Source organism: Sminthopsis crassicaudata, chromosome 4, assembly GCF_048593235.1.
Source record: "Sminthopsis crassicaudata isolate SCR6 chromosome 4, ASM4859323v1, whole genome shotgun sequence".
Lineage (NCBI taxonomy): Eukaryota > Metazoa > Chordata > Mammalia > Dasyuromorphia > Dasyuridae > Sminthopsis > Sminthopsis crassicaudata.
The window spans coordinates 138,440,569-138,460,237 of NC_133620.1; the positions used below are offsets into that span (position 1 = coordinate 138,440,569).

Sequence of the window (19,669 nt, forward strand, 5' to 3'; positions counted from 1 at the left end):
TACTTTGCATATGTTATCTTATTTGTTCCTTAAAACAATCCCATGAAGTTGGCAGTGCAAGTATTATGATCACCATTTTACAAAATAGAAAATTAAAGCCCAGAGAGATTTTAGCATTTTCCCTCTTGTAGGTCTAAAGTCTAAAATCCTAGTCCCAATTGAGAATAGGGGAATAGACCATCAGATTTTAATATCCCTTTTAGCCCCCTGAGGCTGAGATATCCCTAAAAGACAGTTTTTATTTCTTCTTCTTCCCTTAGGTACATAAATTGAATAGTACTTAAATATATAGAGCAGTAATCAAAATTCTATAACTCAGAGGTAAGTAGGACCAAGCAAGTTCTTAGAGAGTCTTTAGAGAATTTCGTTGTAAACTAGGAAGAAGGAAGTCAATATTCAAGTACAAAGATAAGTGGAAGGAACGAATGAGAGAATGTTTAAAATATAATAGAAGTGTGTAAAAGAGGAAAGAGATCTCTATATTGGACCCTATTTTCTGTTCTTTTTACACTCTTCTTTGGTGATCTTAACATTTCCTCTTAGTTTAATGATTATCTCTATGCTAATGATTTCTCTATCTATGTATCCAGCCCTATTTTTTCTCTTGAACTCCAGTGATATTTACATCACTGGCTACTTAGCAGCTATCTCAGATTGGATATCCTTTAGCTATTTGAAACTCACCATGTCTAAAACAGAACTATTATCTCCTGCCCCAACTCACTTATTTTTCATAATTCTCTGTTGTCATCAAGGGCACCCAGAAACCTAGGTTTGAAATTTCTGTGTTTTTTTTCCCAGCCCCACATCATCATTTACCTAACATATTCAATCTGTTGTTAAATCTTGTCATTGTTTTCTGAACATCTGAAGCAGATTTATCAGATATTTGGTAGAGCACTCTATATGTAAATGCATATTTATATATATTTGTGAAAAGCCCTCAGCATGTTGTGGGTACTGCCCAATAGTTGTTTTATGAGATGACATGGATAAAAGCTTTCACTTAACTTCTCTGAATGTCAGTTTCTTCACTGGTAAAATAAAGTATTTGAATTCTAAAATCCCTTTAGTTCCAAAGCTATGATCCCCTATGAGTATCTTGGGATAGGAAAACATCACTAAAGAAAGTACCCCCATTGGTGATATTAGGGTAAAAGTATGGTCTAAATTGAAAGCAGACATGCATTTCTAATTTGAAATCCTTGATCTGTCATGCTAGGCTTTTGAGAACAGAGTGATTGAGATTTTCTTCATTTTTACACTGCTCATTTTCTATCATAGGAAAATAATTGCACATACTTTCATTTTTCCATCCATAAAATGTGAGTCCTTTAACCTGCTTCACAAAGTGCCCATGAAAATAAATGATATTTTGACTATAAAGTGTCTTCTGTGTCCATGGAAATCAGCACTGTATTATCACATAAGAATATGGACTTGATGAGGAAGGGTAGCAATTGCAATTGAAACACTTGGATTTCAGATGATCCATTTATCTGGCTTTAGAAAGCAAAGAGAGGTGGAAATAATTAACATGACTTCTATTTCAAATGGGAGAGAGAGGAACTGATTACCCTGCCAGTTTTATTGTCTTGGTCATTTTATGATGATGGGATACAATGAGGTATTTATTCCTAATTCAGTAAAATGAAAAAAAAAATTAAAAAAAACCACTGCAAAAAAGACTTTGAAATGATTCAGGAAAAATGGTGCAGAAATAGAAAAAAAGCTGATTTTGAAGCTTTGTTACTATCTGTTGTATGTATGAGCCATTTGAGTTTTCTGGGCCTCATTTTCTCCCTCTAAAAAATTTAATAGTTTTGGATTAGGTGGTACCAGATTTAAGTTAATGATCCTATGATTTAAGTAAGAAATCTAGAAGGAATACATTAAAAGTATGATTATTTGTGAACATCTTAACAGCCACAACCCTATTTTTTGCCTTTAGCTAAATGCCCCCTTTATCTCTTCTGACACTGTTCCTAGTTTGGTGCAGGTCCTCGTTACCTTATGCTTGGTCTGTATCAGTAGCCTGCCAGTTGATCTCCTACCTCAAGTTTCTCCCCCCCCCCCTTCACTCCATCTTTTACTTAGCTGTCAAAATGATTTTCTTAAAGTATTCTTCTGACAGTGTTCATTCCTACCCTGTTGCCATTCCATATTAATTACATCAGTGTCAATTGGCTCCCTACTGCCTTTAGACAAATATAAAATGTTTGTCATTTGAAGTTTCTCGTAGACTTGGTCTCCTCCTACCATTCCAGTCTTTTTATACGTTACTCCTTTCCATTCTGGTCTTCTTTCAAATTAGAGCTTTCCCTCTGACGTTATCTTCAATTTATTCTACATATGTCTTTTTATGTCTTTACCTGCATGGTATCTTTCCCACTTTTTATGCATGCTTGGTGCTTAGTACAGTGGCTGGCACATAGTAGGTACTTAATAAATGCTTGTTGACTTGACTAATGGGAAGGCTCTTTGGTATGGTGTGTATCTACTTTTATATTTGTTTTGTGAACTTGTTACATGTTATCAGCTTTTATTGTACTTTTAATTTCCTGTTTTGTGGAGACTTAAACACTTGCCATTGTAAATATTCTAAATATAAAATTTCAGATATAAAGTATCATGTTAAATCACAATTGCTGGCACATAGTACAATATTTAAAGTAATAGGGTTGACTGACTAATTGTCTTTAGTTATAACAGTATGTTTCCTGTACTTAAAATGCATTTTTGACATTGTGATATTGAAAAGCCAATAGTTGCTTAAAAAATTTTAGACATATATGTATAGCATATTTCTCAATTTTATTCTTAAAGGAACGTGTAACTGAGAAAGAAGGGATCTGGCCATTTAGCTAGAAAGGGGTAATTTACAGTCTGATGAGCTCCATTGTTACCCACAACACTGTCTTGAACAATAGAAGAATGCTCTCAGGATGTCCAGTGAAAGGTAGCATGGGACAGAGGATACTGGTCTGGCTGCAGAATTGACATGAGTTTGAGTCTTGCCTTTGATTTGTATGTGGATGTAGTTGTGGACTATCTTAAGGCATTTATCCTCTTAGTGACCCCAGGTATTCCAACATGCAAATCTGAATTGATGAAAGAAATTTTCTTGTAGAAAATAATCATTAGAAAATTTTTTTCTATAGTAGTGAAATCACAGGTGTGAAGTTCCTCTTCTCCTCTCCTAATTCTTACATGAACTCTGTGGGATAAATTACTATCACCAATAATACCCTCATTTATTAGGTGAGAAAACTGAGACTTCAAGTGACTTACTTGCCCAAGATCCCATGGCTAATAAGTAGCTAAGCTAGAACATGAGGCCACTTCATTTTGTTTCTGAGTTCAGTGTTGTACTCAATGTGGAAATTTCTTTATGTTCCAATACCAGCATTAGGATAGGTTTGTGGGTGTCACTAGTTTTGGATTGGAAGCTTTACAACATTCTTCTTAGTTTTAAGTTTCCTTTGATGGAATTCAAGTTGTAGGTTAACAGGAGTAAACTAATAAGTGATTATTATTCCTCTGTCTCATTGCTTCTCTGCTCCCTGACATACAATGTTAGCTAAAGTATGCACCTCCTGGTAGAGAGGTATTGGACCGAGGGCACAGATTGAGATATATTTTTTGAACATGGCTGATGTTGGAATATGTTTTGCTTGACAATGAATATTTATCATAAGATCTTTGTTTTTCTTTTTTTCTTTATAAGTGGGATGATGAACAAGAGAGAGAAAGATTCATTTGTTAAATTAAAAACTTTAATATTTAAGCTTAACTAAATTGACTTCAAGGTTGTATCAGTTTTCATTTTATTTGAATGTCTTACTCTTCCTCAATCTATCTTAACATTTTAGACAATTCAAAATCATGGAATGTTAATTTCTTTGAAACTATTAGATAATGTCACTTGGACTCTGCACAATTCTTCTGTAACTCTTAACAGTTTCACATTTTCATATGGCTCCTGCCTGTTTATGTCAAATTCTTAAAAGCCCTGATTTTGCAAAATCTGAATGTTAAACAAAACATAACAAAAGAAAACCCAATTGCTAGTACCCTTGATTTCAAAATGGTACAGGTACAAGGAAAACCAGGAAAGAGGATTGTCACAATTAGAATTCTTGGTCTCATTCTATTCAACAGTTTTACCAGTGATTAAGACATAGATACATATGTTTGGTGGATTTACAGACCACATTGAGCTGTGATGGATAGCTGATAAACTAAATGATAAGCTTAAATCCAAAGATGTTGGAGGGCCAGAAACAATGCCTGAAGCTATTAAAAGGAAATTTAATAAGGAGAAAGGAGTAGTGGTATATTCTGATTTCAAAGAAATCAATTGCCAATGATAGGAGAGATGTTCCTATAAGCAGTTCATGACCTGAGGATTTTATTGTACCTTATGTTCCATGTAAGTTTGATCATATCATCACAAAAAACTAATGTAACATTAATCTTTATTAATAGGTATATTGCTCAGAATAAGGCATGTGATAATCTCATTGTATTTGGCAGTTAAATGGAAGATAGGTTGAGGTGGGAAAAACTTGAGACAGGGATACCGATTACAAGATTATTGCAATAGACAGGAGAAGAGATGAGAAGAGCATGAATTTGGATATTGTCTGTGTGAAGGAAGAGAAGGGTATGTATACAAGAGATGTGGAAATGATTACACATTAGATATATGGAATAAGTATAAAGATGATGAGGTTTGTGAGTCTGGGTGATTGCCTAATAAAAGAAAGATTGGGAAGAGGAGAGGGTTTTGAAGGAAAACTTTAGTTCTGTTTTGGACAAGTTGAATTTGAGATGCCTATGGGATATCTAGTTCAAGATGTCCAACATGTAGTTAGTGATAATAGCACTGAAACTCAGGAGAGAGTAGAGCTGGATATAGAGATCTGGGAACCATCTAAATAGAAGTGACAACTGAATCAATAGGAACTCAGGAAATCCCTAAATGATACATTATCGAAGAAAACTGAAGGGTTGATAGGCATGACTTAGGAAAAGGTCCTGCAAGGAAGAGAGATCAGGTACAAAGAAAATCAGAAGAGAACACTGTCACAAAACCTTAGAGAAAAAAAATTTTATAGGAGGAGAGGATGATTAACAATGTCATGGATTGCAGAGAGCTCTGGAAAGATGAGGTTAGAGGAAAGGGTATTAGATTTGGCAATTAAGGGATCATTTAACTTTGGAGAGAATAGCTGACAATTGAGAAAATTATGAACAACTGATGAAAGTTTACAAGGTAGCAGATTTTAATTAAAGATTAGGGTCATGGGGGAGAGTTTATAACAAAATTGTCTTAAAAGTCATTTCAGTTTCTTTAATTTTTACTGGAGGTCTTCAAACAGAGCTAAACACCCAATTCCTGGGAAGTTGTGGAGGGAAATAGTATTTCAAGTAGATGGTCTCTAAGGTTCTTTCCATTTCAACGGTTCTTTCCATTTCAACTAGATGATCTCTAAGACTCCTTCTATAACTCCAGGATTCCATGATCATGTGACAAATAGAGATTTTTAGAAAAAAATATAACAACTTGTTTTTCTTATATGCAGAATTGTTCTTTTCTCATTTTCTTTCTGCAAGTTGTTAAATTAATGTTTACTTTAGTAAAACACTCAAGTCATGAACTATAGTTGCTACTTAAAAGCATCACAAAAATACAAATTTCCTAGGAAGAAGTTATTTAGTACAATTGATAGAGTTTTGGGTCTGTAGTTCTGAGTTCAAATTTCCTTTCAGACATTTAGTAGCTGTGTGACCCAGGAAAAGTCACTTAAATTCTGCCTCACTTTCCTCAACTGTAAAACTAATAGTAATGCCTACTTTTCAATGTTGTTGTGAGGCTCAAATGGGATCAAATATTTGTAAAGCACATACTACCCACAGAGTAGATATTTAATAAATGATTATTTACTTCCCTTCCCCAGGACATCTGAAAATCCTATTGCCACAATCCTAATTCTCCAAACCCTGAAAAATTGTTAGACAACTTTTCTCCTGATCCATCTAAGAAGTAAAAAAAGATTTTGGGAATTTAGTGGACTGCAAGCTCAAGCTAAGATGACCTTAGGGTCAATTTGAAAAAGCCATGTTGAGATCTAGGGTGGCAGTAATCTTATTGAACTCTTTTTTAATCAGAAAGCATTTGAAATCTCATATTGAGTTTCATTTACCACATTTTTGGAAGCACAGGAGAACACTGGAACGATGGAGACTAGAATGATTTTAGGATTCAAAATCATTCCATATGATTTTCATTTCATAAGACAATTGATTGAAGAGATTAAATATATTTAGACTAGGGAAGACAAAAGTTAAGAGGAATATGATAAATCTTCAAGTATTTGAAGGTCTACCATATAGAATAGAGATGTTAATATAAGCTCAGCCCCAGATGGCAAGAATGGGTAATGATGTACAGAATGACAAAATGATAGTCATAAATTGAGACCTGAAAGGGATTTTAAAGGCCATCAAACCCAACTCTCCTATTTAAGAGATAAGGAAACAGCCTGATAAAGGTTCAATGATTTGTTTATAGTCAAAAAGCTAAAAAACTCTGAGACAGAATATGAACTAGTCTTCCTGACCCTAAACCCAGTATGCTGTTTATTATTCTACACTACCTTTCCAGATTTGAAAAACATCCTGATAAATAAGGTGGGAAGGAAAGAAGGAAGGAAGGAAAGAAAGAAGAAAGAAAGAAGAAAAGAAGGAATTATGAACATATAAATGAAGGATTTTTAAAGTTCCTATGGTTGAGGAAACTATGCAGATAGAGATTAAATGACTTGCTCAGGATCTCAGAGATAGGCCAGATTTAAACTCAAATCTTCCTGAATGTAGAACCCTTTGCTCCACGCCTAGAAGCCTAGGATATAACTATACAAAAATGAGGAATGCCTTCAAGCAAACACTGGATGACCAGCTGTGTAACTGCAGTGTGTTCCCTTTTAGCTACAGATTGGACCATACGGCCTCTGATTTTCCTTCCAATTTAGAAAGCCCGAGATTGTAACACTTTTACAGTTTTAGCCTCTCCCAAAGACAGTTGCTGTGACTTGTTAGTTCTCTGCCTTGTTAATCTCATCCATTGTGATGACAGTTGCACAAAATCTACTTTGTATTGTTTGTGCATAGACACAGTCAGGAAGGCTAATTGTGCCCACATGTAGCTTTGAATGGAGTTTTCTAGCATTGTTCTTCCAAAACTATTAAAAAAGATAATAAAGTATTCAGGGCCAACTAATGCCCTTAACAATAAAGTTTCATCTAGAGAATTAAGAACCATTGTAATGCAAGTACAGTATCTTATTTTCTCAATTTAAAAGAAAAGGATGCGAACATTTGCAATTAATTTTCTTAGGGAAAACTTTTTTTTTTCCTTGAAAATATGTTCTGGAATAAATATTCATAGAATCAAATGCTTGGAAGAAAGGCTAGTTTTAACAAAGTGGTAAAATAGGACAATTATATTTATCTCTAGTATTTTCAGTCTCTTTTTCTCCCCCTTGTTAAACCCTTTTCAGTATTTTTCTTTGGGATATAGTGCCCTTATCCTCTGCCCACTGTGAAAACCTGCTTTTATGAACATATATGAACTTTTTTTTAATACAGAAGTAACATTTTACACAAATACTTGCATTAACTAGATAAATTAAAGGATGAGTGGAAAATTTTGACATTACCAGATAAGGCAGATATTTTGAGGATAGCCTTGAGAATCTCAACATGCTTGGTAATTTCCTGATTTGCTGGCTTTAATTAAAAGGGGCCTTACAAGATCATTTGCTGAATTTCTCTCCTCTGTTCTCAGACAACACTACTCCCAGGATTATGAGAATCAATCAGTAAATATATATTGTATGCATACTGTGTGGCCAGCATGGTTTCCCATTTTTATAAGCTTCTTGGAGGAAAGTATTGTACAACCTTTATTTCAAAAAGCTTTCTCTGCTTAGAAATTTTGTTAATTCTTTTTTTAATATTCAAATATTCAAAAGATCCAAAATTTCATCAGTGTGATTGACTGAGGAATCCTAGGCAGTTAGGTGGTATATTGTTTAAAGTTCTAGGTCAGGCATCAGGAAGACCTAAATTAAAATGTGGCCTTAGACACTTACTAGCTGTGTGATGTTGGGTAAGTAATTTAATCTCTGTCTCAGTTTCCTCACTGTTAAAGGGGAACCCTTGAAGGGTTGTGGGAAGGATTAGATGAGATAATATTTATAAAGATTTTAGCACAGTGACTAAGAAAAGGAACTATAGATGCTTTGTAAATACTTAACTACCTATTTCTTCACCCCTATCCTCCTATCCTTTTTCTTTTGTATCATAGTTTATTGAGGGAACTGGTGTTTACCTTGGAGAAGACTCTGGTATATGGCAGCCTTCTTCTAGCATTTGAATGGATTGTCATGCTGAGGAAGGATTAGGGTTTTGATTATTTTTTGTTTCTTTTCTTTCATTTATCTATTCATTCATTCATTCATTAATTTGTTTGTGTATTTGTTTATTATTTATTTATTTATTTCTGTGTGGCCTTAGAGGTTAGAACCAAGAATAAAGGATTAGAAATTCTAGAGTCCAATTTAAGCTTGATGTCAGGAAAATTTCCTAATACCATAAAAGATGAATGGGCTGCTTCAAGAAATGATTGGTTCTTCCTCCTTGAAAGTCTTCTAGCAAAGTGTAGACAACCACCTGTCAGGTTTGTTTTAGTGGTGATGTGTTATATGCATTGGTTAAGATAGTCTCACACTTTCTAAATCAGTGATTTTGTATGATTGTTCTTCATTACAGAACAGACAAAAGGCCTTGAAGATGATGAAATGGAAAAGCTTTACAAATCTCTAGAACAAGCCAGTTTATCTCCTATTGGAGATCGAAGACCTTCAACCAAAAAGGAGTTGAGAAAGTCTTTTGTCAAGCGGAGCAAAAATCCATCCATTAATGAGAAACTACACAAAATCCGGACATTGAATAGTACCTTAAAGGTAAAGCTTCTGACATTAAGATGAACTGACAGGATATTTAACTTGGGGAGGAGGAAGTCTTTCTAGTAATATGAGAGCTCAAACTGAAATCTTCATAAGATTATTTAATCCTGAGTGTTTTGGTGAGATTCATGTAAGACAACTAGTTAGTACAGTGAATAGAGCTCTGGATTTAAATTCAGAAAGAACTTATTTCAAATCTTCCATTATGATGCCCTTACTAGGTCTGTGATCCTGGGAAACTTATCTAACCTCTTTGAAACTCAGTTTCCTTATTGTAAAAAAAACCCTGTAGGGTTGTTTTGGAGACCAAATGAACTAACATGTAAGCTATATTTGCAAATATGAAATACTATATGAAATATATGTATAAATTTTAATAAACTATACATGTAACAGATCTATATTATAGATAGCACAATGACTCCTTTTCAATCATCCTTACTTTTATTTTGATAGAAAAATCCCAATATATGTCATTGTTCCTCCTACTCACTTGTTCTAGAAAGCATTTGTGTTGTTTAGTCACAATTGACTTTTCATGACCCTGTGGACCCTACTATCTGTGATGGTTTTTTGTTTTGTTTTTGGCAAAGATATTGGAGTGATTTTCTATCTACTTCTTCAGAAGATTAAGGCAAACAGAGGTTAAATGACATGACCAGGCTCACACATCTATATTTGGGGCTGTATTTGAACATAAATTTTCCTGAGTCCAGGCCCAGCTCTCTATCCACTGAATTACCTAGCTGCTTCCTACCTAGTAAGCATAAGGAGCATTAGGCTCATAAGTTAATTAGATATTAGCAGCAAGACATTGTAGACAGAGAGGAAAGCTTCTGACATCTATTGAATGGACACTTTTGGGCAAGTCATTTAACTTCCCTAAGAACTAGGTAACTCACTACCATTCTAAGTTGAAAAGAAGATACAGATCTTTATTGATATGTGAAATTCCTCATGCCAATGAAGTCTCTTATGACAGTGAAATCACAGGTTTAGTCCAAAAAGCCAAACAAAAAAAATTACTGGGAACAAATCTGTGATATGCTGTACTTAATAAAGATGTCATTGTAATTACTTCATATGTCACTAAAATCTTTTGGGAGGGGTTTAGGGGTGGGAATCTGCTGTGTTCTGACAAAGGTCAGATTGGTACCTGTTCTGTTAAGGGATTTGCAAACTTGGTAGTTTCCAACTGAAGCTGTGTAAAGCTGGGAATTTGGATGACAGCAGGATAGTGAAACGTGTACATGTGTGATCATGGAGAAGCAGATGTTTTCATGACATGCTAACAATGCACAGGATGTACTGGAGTTATTTTGGGTCTTCTTTTGCAGCTAAAATGGTTCTTAATAGTAACAACATCCTGCTTTCACATCTTCCACACACTATGGATAAGAGTCTTTCAGACTTTGGAAAACACTTCAATTCTGGAAACCTTTGAAAGATCAGCTTGTTTATTTATATTTTTTAATTTGTAGACTAACAAGAAGCATTGTAGCAGTATAATAAATATGAAATAGCAAAGTGAGGGACTCTGGATATTAAACAGGCTTCCCGTGTTGGTCAACAAAAGATTAAATTATCTTAAAACATCTATTTGGAATTATTTCCCTTTGTAATGAGATTAGGGGAGAAGGCTTTGGGAGGGTTTTTCAAAAAGAGGGAATGGTTTACCTCTTGTGAAACCATTCCCTGTATTACTGTCACTATCTGCTTCCCTTATTCCTATAGATCTGGAGAAAGTTACCCAATCATTCTGAGAACACTAAATTCATGTTCTCAACCTCAGCTAGATGCTTACTGCAACAGTACAATCTTTTTGGTTTTTTCCCAGTTGATTCCTTATCTCACTAAAGAAGCTTTTCCAAAAATTCGATTTATCTCCAAATCTCTTATGCCTCTTCTTCTACCTCTCTTTCAGAACAAAGATCTCATTTCTTATTTTATTGAGATAATTGAGGCCATTTACCATTTAGCCCTTCTTGTTACCTAAAACCCTTTCACTTAATATCCCACTTTCTTTTAATTTATTCTAGTCTTTAGGTATTAAGTGGAACTTCTTCCCAAGGAAAGGATATGTGTCCTGTGTCTCATCCTCTTTAATCTTCTCCTGCATATTCTTCTTGCCCTCAATTATGCTCTGTTCTCCCCTATTCTTTAAAAAAACCCCGCAAATCTTCATTAGCTTTTACCATCTCCTCAAGATATCATTCTATCTCTCTCTCCCCTTGTTATCTGCCAAAATCCTAGGGGAAAAACGTTTATACTCCTTGACTCCACTTCCTTTTGGCTCAATTATTCTTTTGGCTTCTGAACTTATAACTCAACATCCAAAAATTCAGTCCAAAGTTAATTACCAAATCTAATAGTCTTTTCTCAGTTCTCATTCTTCTTGACTTCTCTGTTGCATTTGGCACTCTATTAGAGTTTTTTCCTTCTTTCTACCACCTGTCTAATCACTCCTTTGCTGACTTATTATCTATATGATGCCCCATCTCTCACAATGACTATTTCCCAAAGGCAGTCCTGGCCCATTTTTCCTTTAGTAATACTTTTTCTCTTGGTGACCTCATTAGCTTCTATGGATTTAATTATCATTTATAGCTGGTGATTCACAGATCCATATATCCACCCCACTTCACCTATACTACTAACTGCTTATTGATCATTTCAGACTAGAAGTCCCAGAAAAGACTCAAACTCAACATATTCAAAATAAAACTATTAATTCTTTTCTCAAAACCTACCCTTATTATTTTCTATTTTTGTTGAGAGTATCATTTTCAATCTCCAAGATTTATCCTCTGATATTATTTTTATCCTTTCAATCACCTTTGTCCTACATGACCAGTAAGTTGCCAAATCTTGTTTCTGTCTCCATAACATCTCTGATTCATTTTCTCTTCACTTTTATGCCTACCAGTTATAGATATTCTGAGAAAACCAATATGAAGGACATATTTTTAAGTTTAATCTAGGTTATTATCATTTTTCCAATCACTTTGGGGTTAAGTGACTTGCCCAGGGTCACACAGCTAGGAAGTGTTAAGTGTCTGAGACCAGATTTGAACTCGGGTCCTCCTGAATTCAAAGCTGGTGCTCTATCCATTGCACCACCTAGCTGCCCCTCCAATTACTTTCTTAAATTCAAACAATCAACAAAAACAAATCAAGTCATAATTTTTAGTTTTTGACACAAAAATTAAATGAAAAGAGAATCACAACTTTTATAACTAATGTTGGGGTATAGAATTCTTTTCTACTTTGTAAGCTAATCATATTACTGATAATAATTCAATTTTTATATAGTACTTCCCCCTCTCATTCCTCTGTGGGAGTAAATTATGAGGTTAAACAACTTGTTCACAATTGTAATTAATAATTTTTAGAGTTAGATTAATCCATATCTTCTAACTCCAAATCCAGGGACTTTTACTCTAGGTAACACAGGATCTTCTGTTCTAAAAAGCTGTTGCAATGTGTAGTTTATACAGACAAGTTTCATTACAAATATATTTAAATCTTGAAAGTGAGCTGGAGAAGAAAATGGCAAACTAGTATCAGTGCCAGGAAAATCCCAAAAAGAGTTACAGAGAGTTGGACACAACTGGAAAATGACAACACACACACACACATATATCTAAATCTTTGTTATAGTAAGGACTAGTTGTAGGATCATTTTTCTGGGTCTCTGTTTCTTCTAAAGAATATATCACATTCTTTAGGACAAGGAAGATAGAAACCTCATAATTATTTAGCGGTACAGAGGAAGGAGCTCTATACCTGAAATCTGGAAGACTAATTCAAATTTGGCTAAAAAGGCTATGTGAGGCAGGGCAAGTCACTTAATTTCAATTTGCCTCAGTTTCCTCACTTATCAGTGGGAATAATAATAGCACCTACCTTAAAGGGGATTTTAGAATAAATGAAACATTTAAATGTTTTGCAAATCTTAAAGGGCTATGCGAATTTTAGTGATGATGAAGATGATGATGATGATATACTCCCTGGAACTCTTTCTAGTGTGTGACAATGTAGTCATTGTCTCATTTATTGAGGTTATTATCTCTTGTGGATAAATCTCCTATATTCCTCTGGAACACTTGGTTCCCACCATGGTCATCAGAAGTCCAGATTGATAAAGAAATACAAATTATTTAGCAGATCATATACTATTGCCACCATGTCCACTCCTCCCTACTCTGCATACTTTTACTTTTGACTCTGTAAATTGCCACTCACTCTATACAAATCTATGTAATCTTCCAAAACTACCTCAGGCCATGTAGAAAAGAATGTATATAGCTGGACCTGCTTGACTATCCAATCTGATATGTGGTTAGCCTTAGTATTTTTATTCTTTAAGAGAACTTTTGACAGTTTAGAAAGTGACTACAAAAAGCTTAGAGCACAAAAGTTTATAAAAAACTTATAGCTCAAGATGTTCTTTAGTTTTCACTGTTTTATATCAGTGAGGAAGAAAGTCCTCCTCTAAATACCTCATTGTAGTATGTTGGTGACTTTGGGTTCTCATAGGCAATGGGTTTCCTGGGAGCTGGAAAGGCTTTTATGATAGGTTAACCAACAAACTATATCTGCTATAGGAGGGGAAGGTCCAGATTACCACAGTAAGGAAGGTTTCATCACCAGAAGTACCACACAAGGAAATACTTTGGCATAATAACCCATTAAGTAGGACAGAAAAGCTCTAGGAAATGAGTGATTTTTAGAGTCTTCAGAATTAGCAGTTTAAGTGTGGACAAGGCAAACACATCAGAAGGTTTCACGTAGAAATGAGGAGGAGAATGCTTAAAGCTGTAATCGTTTATATTGCCTATAGGCACATTCTAGCAATAAAGACAAATCTTTGCACTGACTGCAAATTGAAAAGAATCTCTTTAAGTTCTCACCAGAAGTTGGAAGAATTTAAATATATTTCCATGAGATGCCATAATATAGATCCCTAAGCATTATTGGATCACTTCCATTTTTGCTGACTTTTGGATAAAGCATTTTTAGTTTTCAGCTCACCAGTAATGTATCCAACTGATTAGTTGACTTGAACCATCATGGGACTGACTGAAACCCTCATTAGCAACATGCTTACCCATAAAAAATACTTAACACTAAAAACTCAATGGTAGAAGACATTTTTAATAATTAAGATGAGTCAAGCTGGATCTTGAATATTTACTCTATGAAACAAAAGTCAAACATTTCTTCTCAGCTTTGAAAACTACTAAAAATTCTGATTATTTGCCAGAAAATCAAGCATAGCATTCAGAGTATTGAAAAAAACAACACCATACTAACATTTATTCAACCACTTTGAGCTTAGTCCCAATACATCAATGCAGTCATTACAAAAATGCTACCAGTTCTCACAGGAGATCTTCTAAGAAAAAAGCTCCAAACACTATATTTTTTTCATTACCTTCTTTCTTTAATCCATACCCATTTTCCTTTCTACTCATAAAAAAGGAAATCTAGAGATAAGACAAATATGGCAGAGGTTGATAAGTAGAATATAACTTTGATGTGAATTTTGGACTCAACAGAGAAGGACTCTCTCCTTCCCCTTCACCCCTTAATAGAATAGTTGGATGCTTTAAAAAATATAAACAATGTCTTATTTTGCAAATTCTCAAAAAAGCTAGGTATTTGAAAAAGAGTGTTAAGTTCTCTAAGTAATAAAAATATGAACAATGTAAAATCCTTGACAAAGCCACTAACATAGTAGGCACTTAATGAAATTTTATTAATTAAAATATCATGGTATAATTAGAACATACTGTCAATCTTTCTCCCCCCTCCCCCTGCCCTGAGGCTGGGGTTAAGTGACTTGCCCAGGGTCACACAGCTAAGGAGTGTTGTGCCTGAGACCAGATTTGAACTCTGGTCCTCCTGAATTCCTGGTGCTCTATCCACTGCGCCACTTAGCTGCCCCAATACTGTCAATCTTAATGGAAGAAAAGTTATTTATAAATTAAATCCTAGAAACACAATTTAGTTTAATTTAATGAATATTTGTTGGGAGGATTATCCTTTTCATTTCAGAATCTGAAGCTGAGTTCAAACCTTTCATAAGCTGTACTACATACCACTCATATGAATTTGCACTAGTCATTTAATCAAATAAACAATCAGTTCAGGAACATCTATACCATGCACTAGGAACCAGGTTCCATTATATGTACTATGGTTAAAAAGACAAGAAGAAATCAAAATCAATCCCTGATCTTAAATTTCTCATTCTAATGTGGGAGACAATACATATACAAACACCCCCTGTGTCCACACACACACATATAATGTAAAAAATAGAATCTTGGTCCCAGGATCCTATTCTGTAAAAAGAGGAAGGTGGCTATAAAGTCTGCAAGATCTCTTCTTATTCCAAATGCTCTAATCCTATTGTGCCAGGGAAGATTTAAAAATAAATGAAGGAGCCTACATGCTAGAACATGGAAGCTGACCAGAAGTCCCTAACATTTTTTCTAAAAATTTGAACACTGTAAGTATGTAAGATAGGCAAGTAGAGCTTCTCTTAAAAAATGAGTGTTCCAGGTCCCTCCACATGTATTTACCTTCTGTTTTCATTAGAATAAGAGATTTAGAATTGGAAGGGACCTGAGAAATCATCATCTTGGTCAAATCCTCCTTCCCTTTTATAAATGAAGAAATTGAGACTATAAAAGAGATAATATTCAGTTACTTAATATCACAAAGCAGTAAATTGAAGTTTAAAAATTTGAGCATAGCATTTCTGACTTTTAATTAAATACTTTATCCATTTTATAATCTCCTGCCCACATTTAGTTGATCTGCCCATTCTCACTCTAATTTTTTAACTGTGCTCTTTTTCTCTAGTGGCTTCTAGACCAGCTATTATTTTCTCTTCAATTCATCAACTTGGTTCCACATTTCTCACTTGAAAATCTTAATAACTCATATTCAGGAGTTTTGGTTAGACCACTAGATTGGGAGTCAGAAAAACTTCAATTCATATCCAAACTCAGACATTTACAAGCCTGGGCAACTCACTTAATTTAACTGCCTCAGTTTTCTTATATGTAAAATGAGATAATAATAGTACCTGTCTCCCATGGTTTTTGTGAAGATAAAATGAGATAATTGTTAAGTGCTTTTACTCTTCGTCATTAGAATGTGGATTCTTTGAGATAAGGGCCATTTTTGCTTTTCCCTTTTATTCCCTTCTTAGTTCTTAGCACAGTGCTTGGCACATAATAAGCACTTAATAAATGCTAGTTGACTGATGAAAAGGTACTTTTTTCCAAAGGACTAAATCTGGCTCTTTGGATTGTATGGGAAATATGACACCATTTTTTTTCTCTTTTTCCAGTGTAAAGAACATGATTTAGCCATGATTAATCAGTTGTTGGAGGATCCGAAGCTGACGGCAAAGAAGTACCGAGAATGGAAGAGCACAAATAGCTTATTGGTTCAGGAGATCTATCAGCAGCAGAGTGCAAAGACTGCTGCTGAAGGGCCTTACCTGGAGCCTGAGGGACTACATTCCTTTACTCCTGTTGAAAGTTCTATTTGAGAACAAGCCAGAACTCTCTCCCTATCTTATTTTATCCTCAGCAACCCTTTAAGCTGCTACAAAGTCTTACATTTTTCCTTAAATGGAGACCTAAAAACTATTCCCTGGAACCTCAGATCCAACCTGATAAGGTGACTTCACTGGAAGCAAATTAGCTAATGCATGGTATCCCTAGCTCAAATGACAATGTTTCCATTTTATGAATCAATCAATTTAATTCAGGTATATATAATTGAGGGTCTGCCATATATGAGGTGCTATATGAAGTGAAGTGTGGTGAGGGAACAAGAAATTCATCTGTTAGGATCTGCTTTCAAGGAACATGCAACAACAATCTGTGGAATGGAGAAGGGATTCACTCGAGTGATTTTCGTAATTTCATGGTTCAGGACTGTGGTAACAGGAAGAGAATGTAAAAAAGAATATACATGGTCTATCTTGTTGGGTTGCCATCTTTCCCATGTCACTTTTAGATGGAATACAGTATAAATGATTTTTTGTTGTTGTTGTTATTTAATTCAAAATCTTGTCTTTGGGGGTTGCAGATCACCAATCTCATTACCACATCCACTTAAAGGGAATACATTGGCATTAAAAAAAAAAGACTCAGAAGAGAACTATTCCATGGGAGTAATGTTCTATCATTTTGGACTCAAAGGACTACTTGACATTTTCAAATTTCACACTGGTTGGGGGAATTCTACAGCACGTGCTTGTACCACTTGGGAGACATCTGTTTTCTGCCTTTCTTCATCAACTCTAGGACTTAACCATGCATCAGGAAAGACATGTCTGCTGCCTGTAGACTATGGTACAACTACAGGATTTGTATTTGTGTCCTGGTGCCCCAGGGTCTACACCATGATGATATTTTTGGCACCTGAAGTTTTTCAATTTCTTTATTCAAAGAAATGAAAAAAAATTGAGATAATTCATAGTTGCTTTTATTTTTGTAAGGTTATCTGTCACTTTATGGCCTATGTGAATATATAGCTATATCTATAAATATGTATATGTTTGTTATTTAAGTCTATTTATAGAAGTACAGATTACCAGTGTTCATAAGATCATGCTATTTCCCCCTTATTGAAAAACCTACATGTTCTAAGTAGATGTATTTTTAATCTGAGAAAAAAATGAGGATACTAGTGAGTTGTTTGAGTCATTCTGCTGTATCAGCTATGGAGTATGACGTATTTTCAGGAAACCTGTGGGGTATATATTGGGGCTATGCCAAATACATTGTTTTGTTCCTCTGTTCTCTATTGTAGCTGTATATTATAATGGTAAGCAGATTGTGCCAGGAATCAGGTGGTCTGGATTCAGGATGTGGTTGCATCATTTATTAGCCATGGAATCTTTACAAGTCACTTTTCTATCCTGAGCCTCAGTATAGAATAGAGCTTCTGGACTAGTCAGTCTCTAAAGTTCCTTTCAGCCTAAACATCTCATGATTATCTTTATTTATTCATGTAATGACATTCACATAATTATAGAATCTTAGGGATAGAAGGAACCTCAGAGGAGCTCTAGTCCAAACCCTTACTTGAACAAAAATTCTTTCTACAATATGGCAGGCAATGTATCACCTCACCTTTACTTAAAGACATCCAGTGATAGGACACCAACTATTTCCTGAAAAACAGCCCATTCTGTGTTGGAAGAGTTCTAGTGGCTGGGAAGTTTTCCATTCCATGAGGCTGCCCTCTTTAGCTCCCATCCATTTCTCCTGGTTCTTGCCTCAGGGACCAAACAGAAAAAAAAACAAACTCTTAATACCTCATCCATTTGAATATCCCTTCATGAATTTGAAGAGAGCTAGCAAGAATTTGAAAAACAGAAATCAAAATTTAGTTAAGAATGATTTAAATTAGGAAATTTTGCCAGGAGAGAGGTCTTAGAGTCCATTATATTTTCATACAACTTTGTATTTAAAAAAGGAATTCTATATTTAGCTTCATTATAAGGAACCTTCAATCAGCTTGCTTTCTCACATTGCAAGAATATTTATGCAGATATATTTCAACCATGAATATATGTTTTATATATATATATGTATATATATATATATATAATTGCATTGGTTGTAATTGCAATCATATTATATATATATATGTGTATATGTAGATATGTATATAAAATGTATGTAGGTGTATGTGTGAGTATATATGTTTATATATATGCAATTATATGTTTATGTGCATATAAAATATATATGTAGTCAAATCCCAAACTAATGAAAACACCTCTGGGATAGCATTCTGATTAAGATGTGTTAGAAATCCTAGTACTCCTTGTTAAAGAGGAACTTATTAGAGGAACAAGATGAGGAAAGAAGCTGCTTCATTTATGAATTATCCTAATCACAGCTCACAATCATAGCTCACTTTGGTCTCACATCAAGCAGACCATTGAGATGTCACATTCTATTTCTTAACTTAAATATTTGACTTATTAAAAATGTAAGGAAGTCCATTAACTTTACCTATTAGTTAAATGCAAATATTTAATCAAAACAATTTCTAGCAACCATGGATGAAGCAATCTTATTGTAAAAAGGAAAAGGAAAAAACCTTTAAAGTACATAGTTGTGGCAATGGAATTGACATTAGTATGAGAAATACTTTGTCATCTATATAAATTTGTGTTTCACTGTAGTTTTTTTAATAAGCACTATGAGGCGGTCCCATTTACCTTATAGTACAAATTCTCATGCCATCATTGAAATTGGGGGAAAAGGTCCATTAGTTTAATCATCAAACCTTTCAAAGATTTTCAAAAGTCATTTATGACACAGTTTTATAAAAATCTTGGTAGCATCCATTAGGAGTCAAGATGGTCATATCAGTATCCCTCCTGAAAATTGAAATTCTGCACAGTAAGTCCTGTCTCTATGAAGTCAGAGTGGTGGTGGTAGGGGAAGGTGGAACTGAACCCAAAGAGTCAACTAAGTATCATTAGTTGTAAGTCTCAGAATTCTTATAAATGGGTACTAACTCTTTACAGTGTTGAAGCTTCATCTGTTGTAAAACAGTTGCTCTTTACACTGATAGGTTTCAATAAA

At 34.5% G+C, this 19,669-nt stretch overlaps 1 protein-coding gene across 9 annotated transcripts in view; it reads left to right on the plus strand.

Annotated features, from left to right (window-relative positions):
• Positions 1-17,100, plus strand: part of IPCEF1 (interaction protein for cytohesin exchange factors 1) — a 190,297-nt gene extending 173,197 nt beyond the window's left edge. For all 9 annotated transcript variants that reach the window (XM_074309479.1, XM_074309475.1, XM_074309478.1 and 6 more), the window contains 2 exons: positions 8,839-9,032; positions 16,402-17,100. In XM_074309479.1, coding sequence (XP_074165580.1) covers positions 8,839-9,032; positions 16,402-16,605 — 398 coding nt within the window. In that variant the 3' untranslated portion in view covers positions 16,606-17,100. The remainder of the gene's footprint in view (positions 1-8,838; positions 9,033-16,401) is intronic.
• The last annotated feature ends 2,569 nt before the right edge of the window (positions 17,101-19,669 follow it).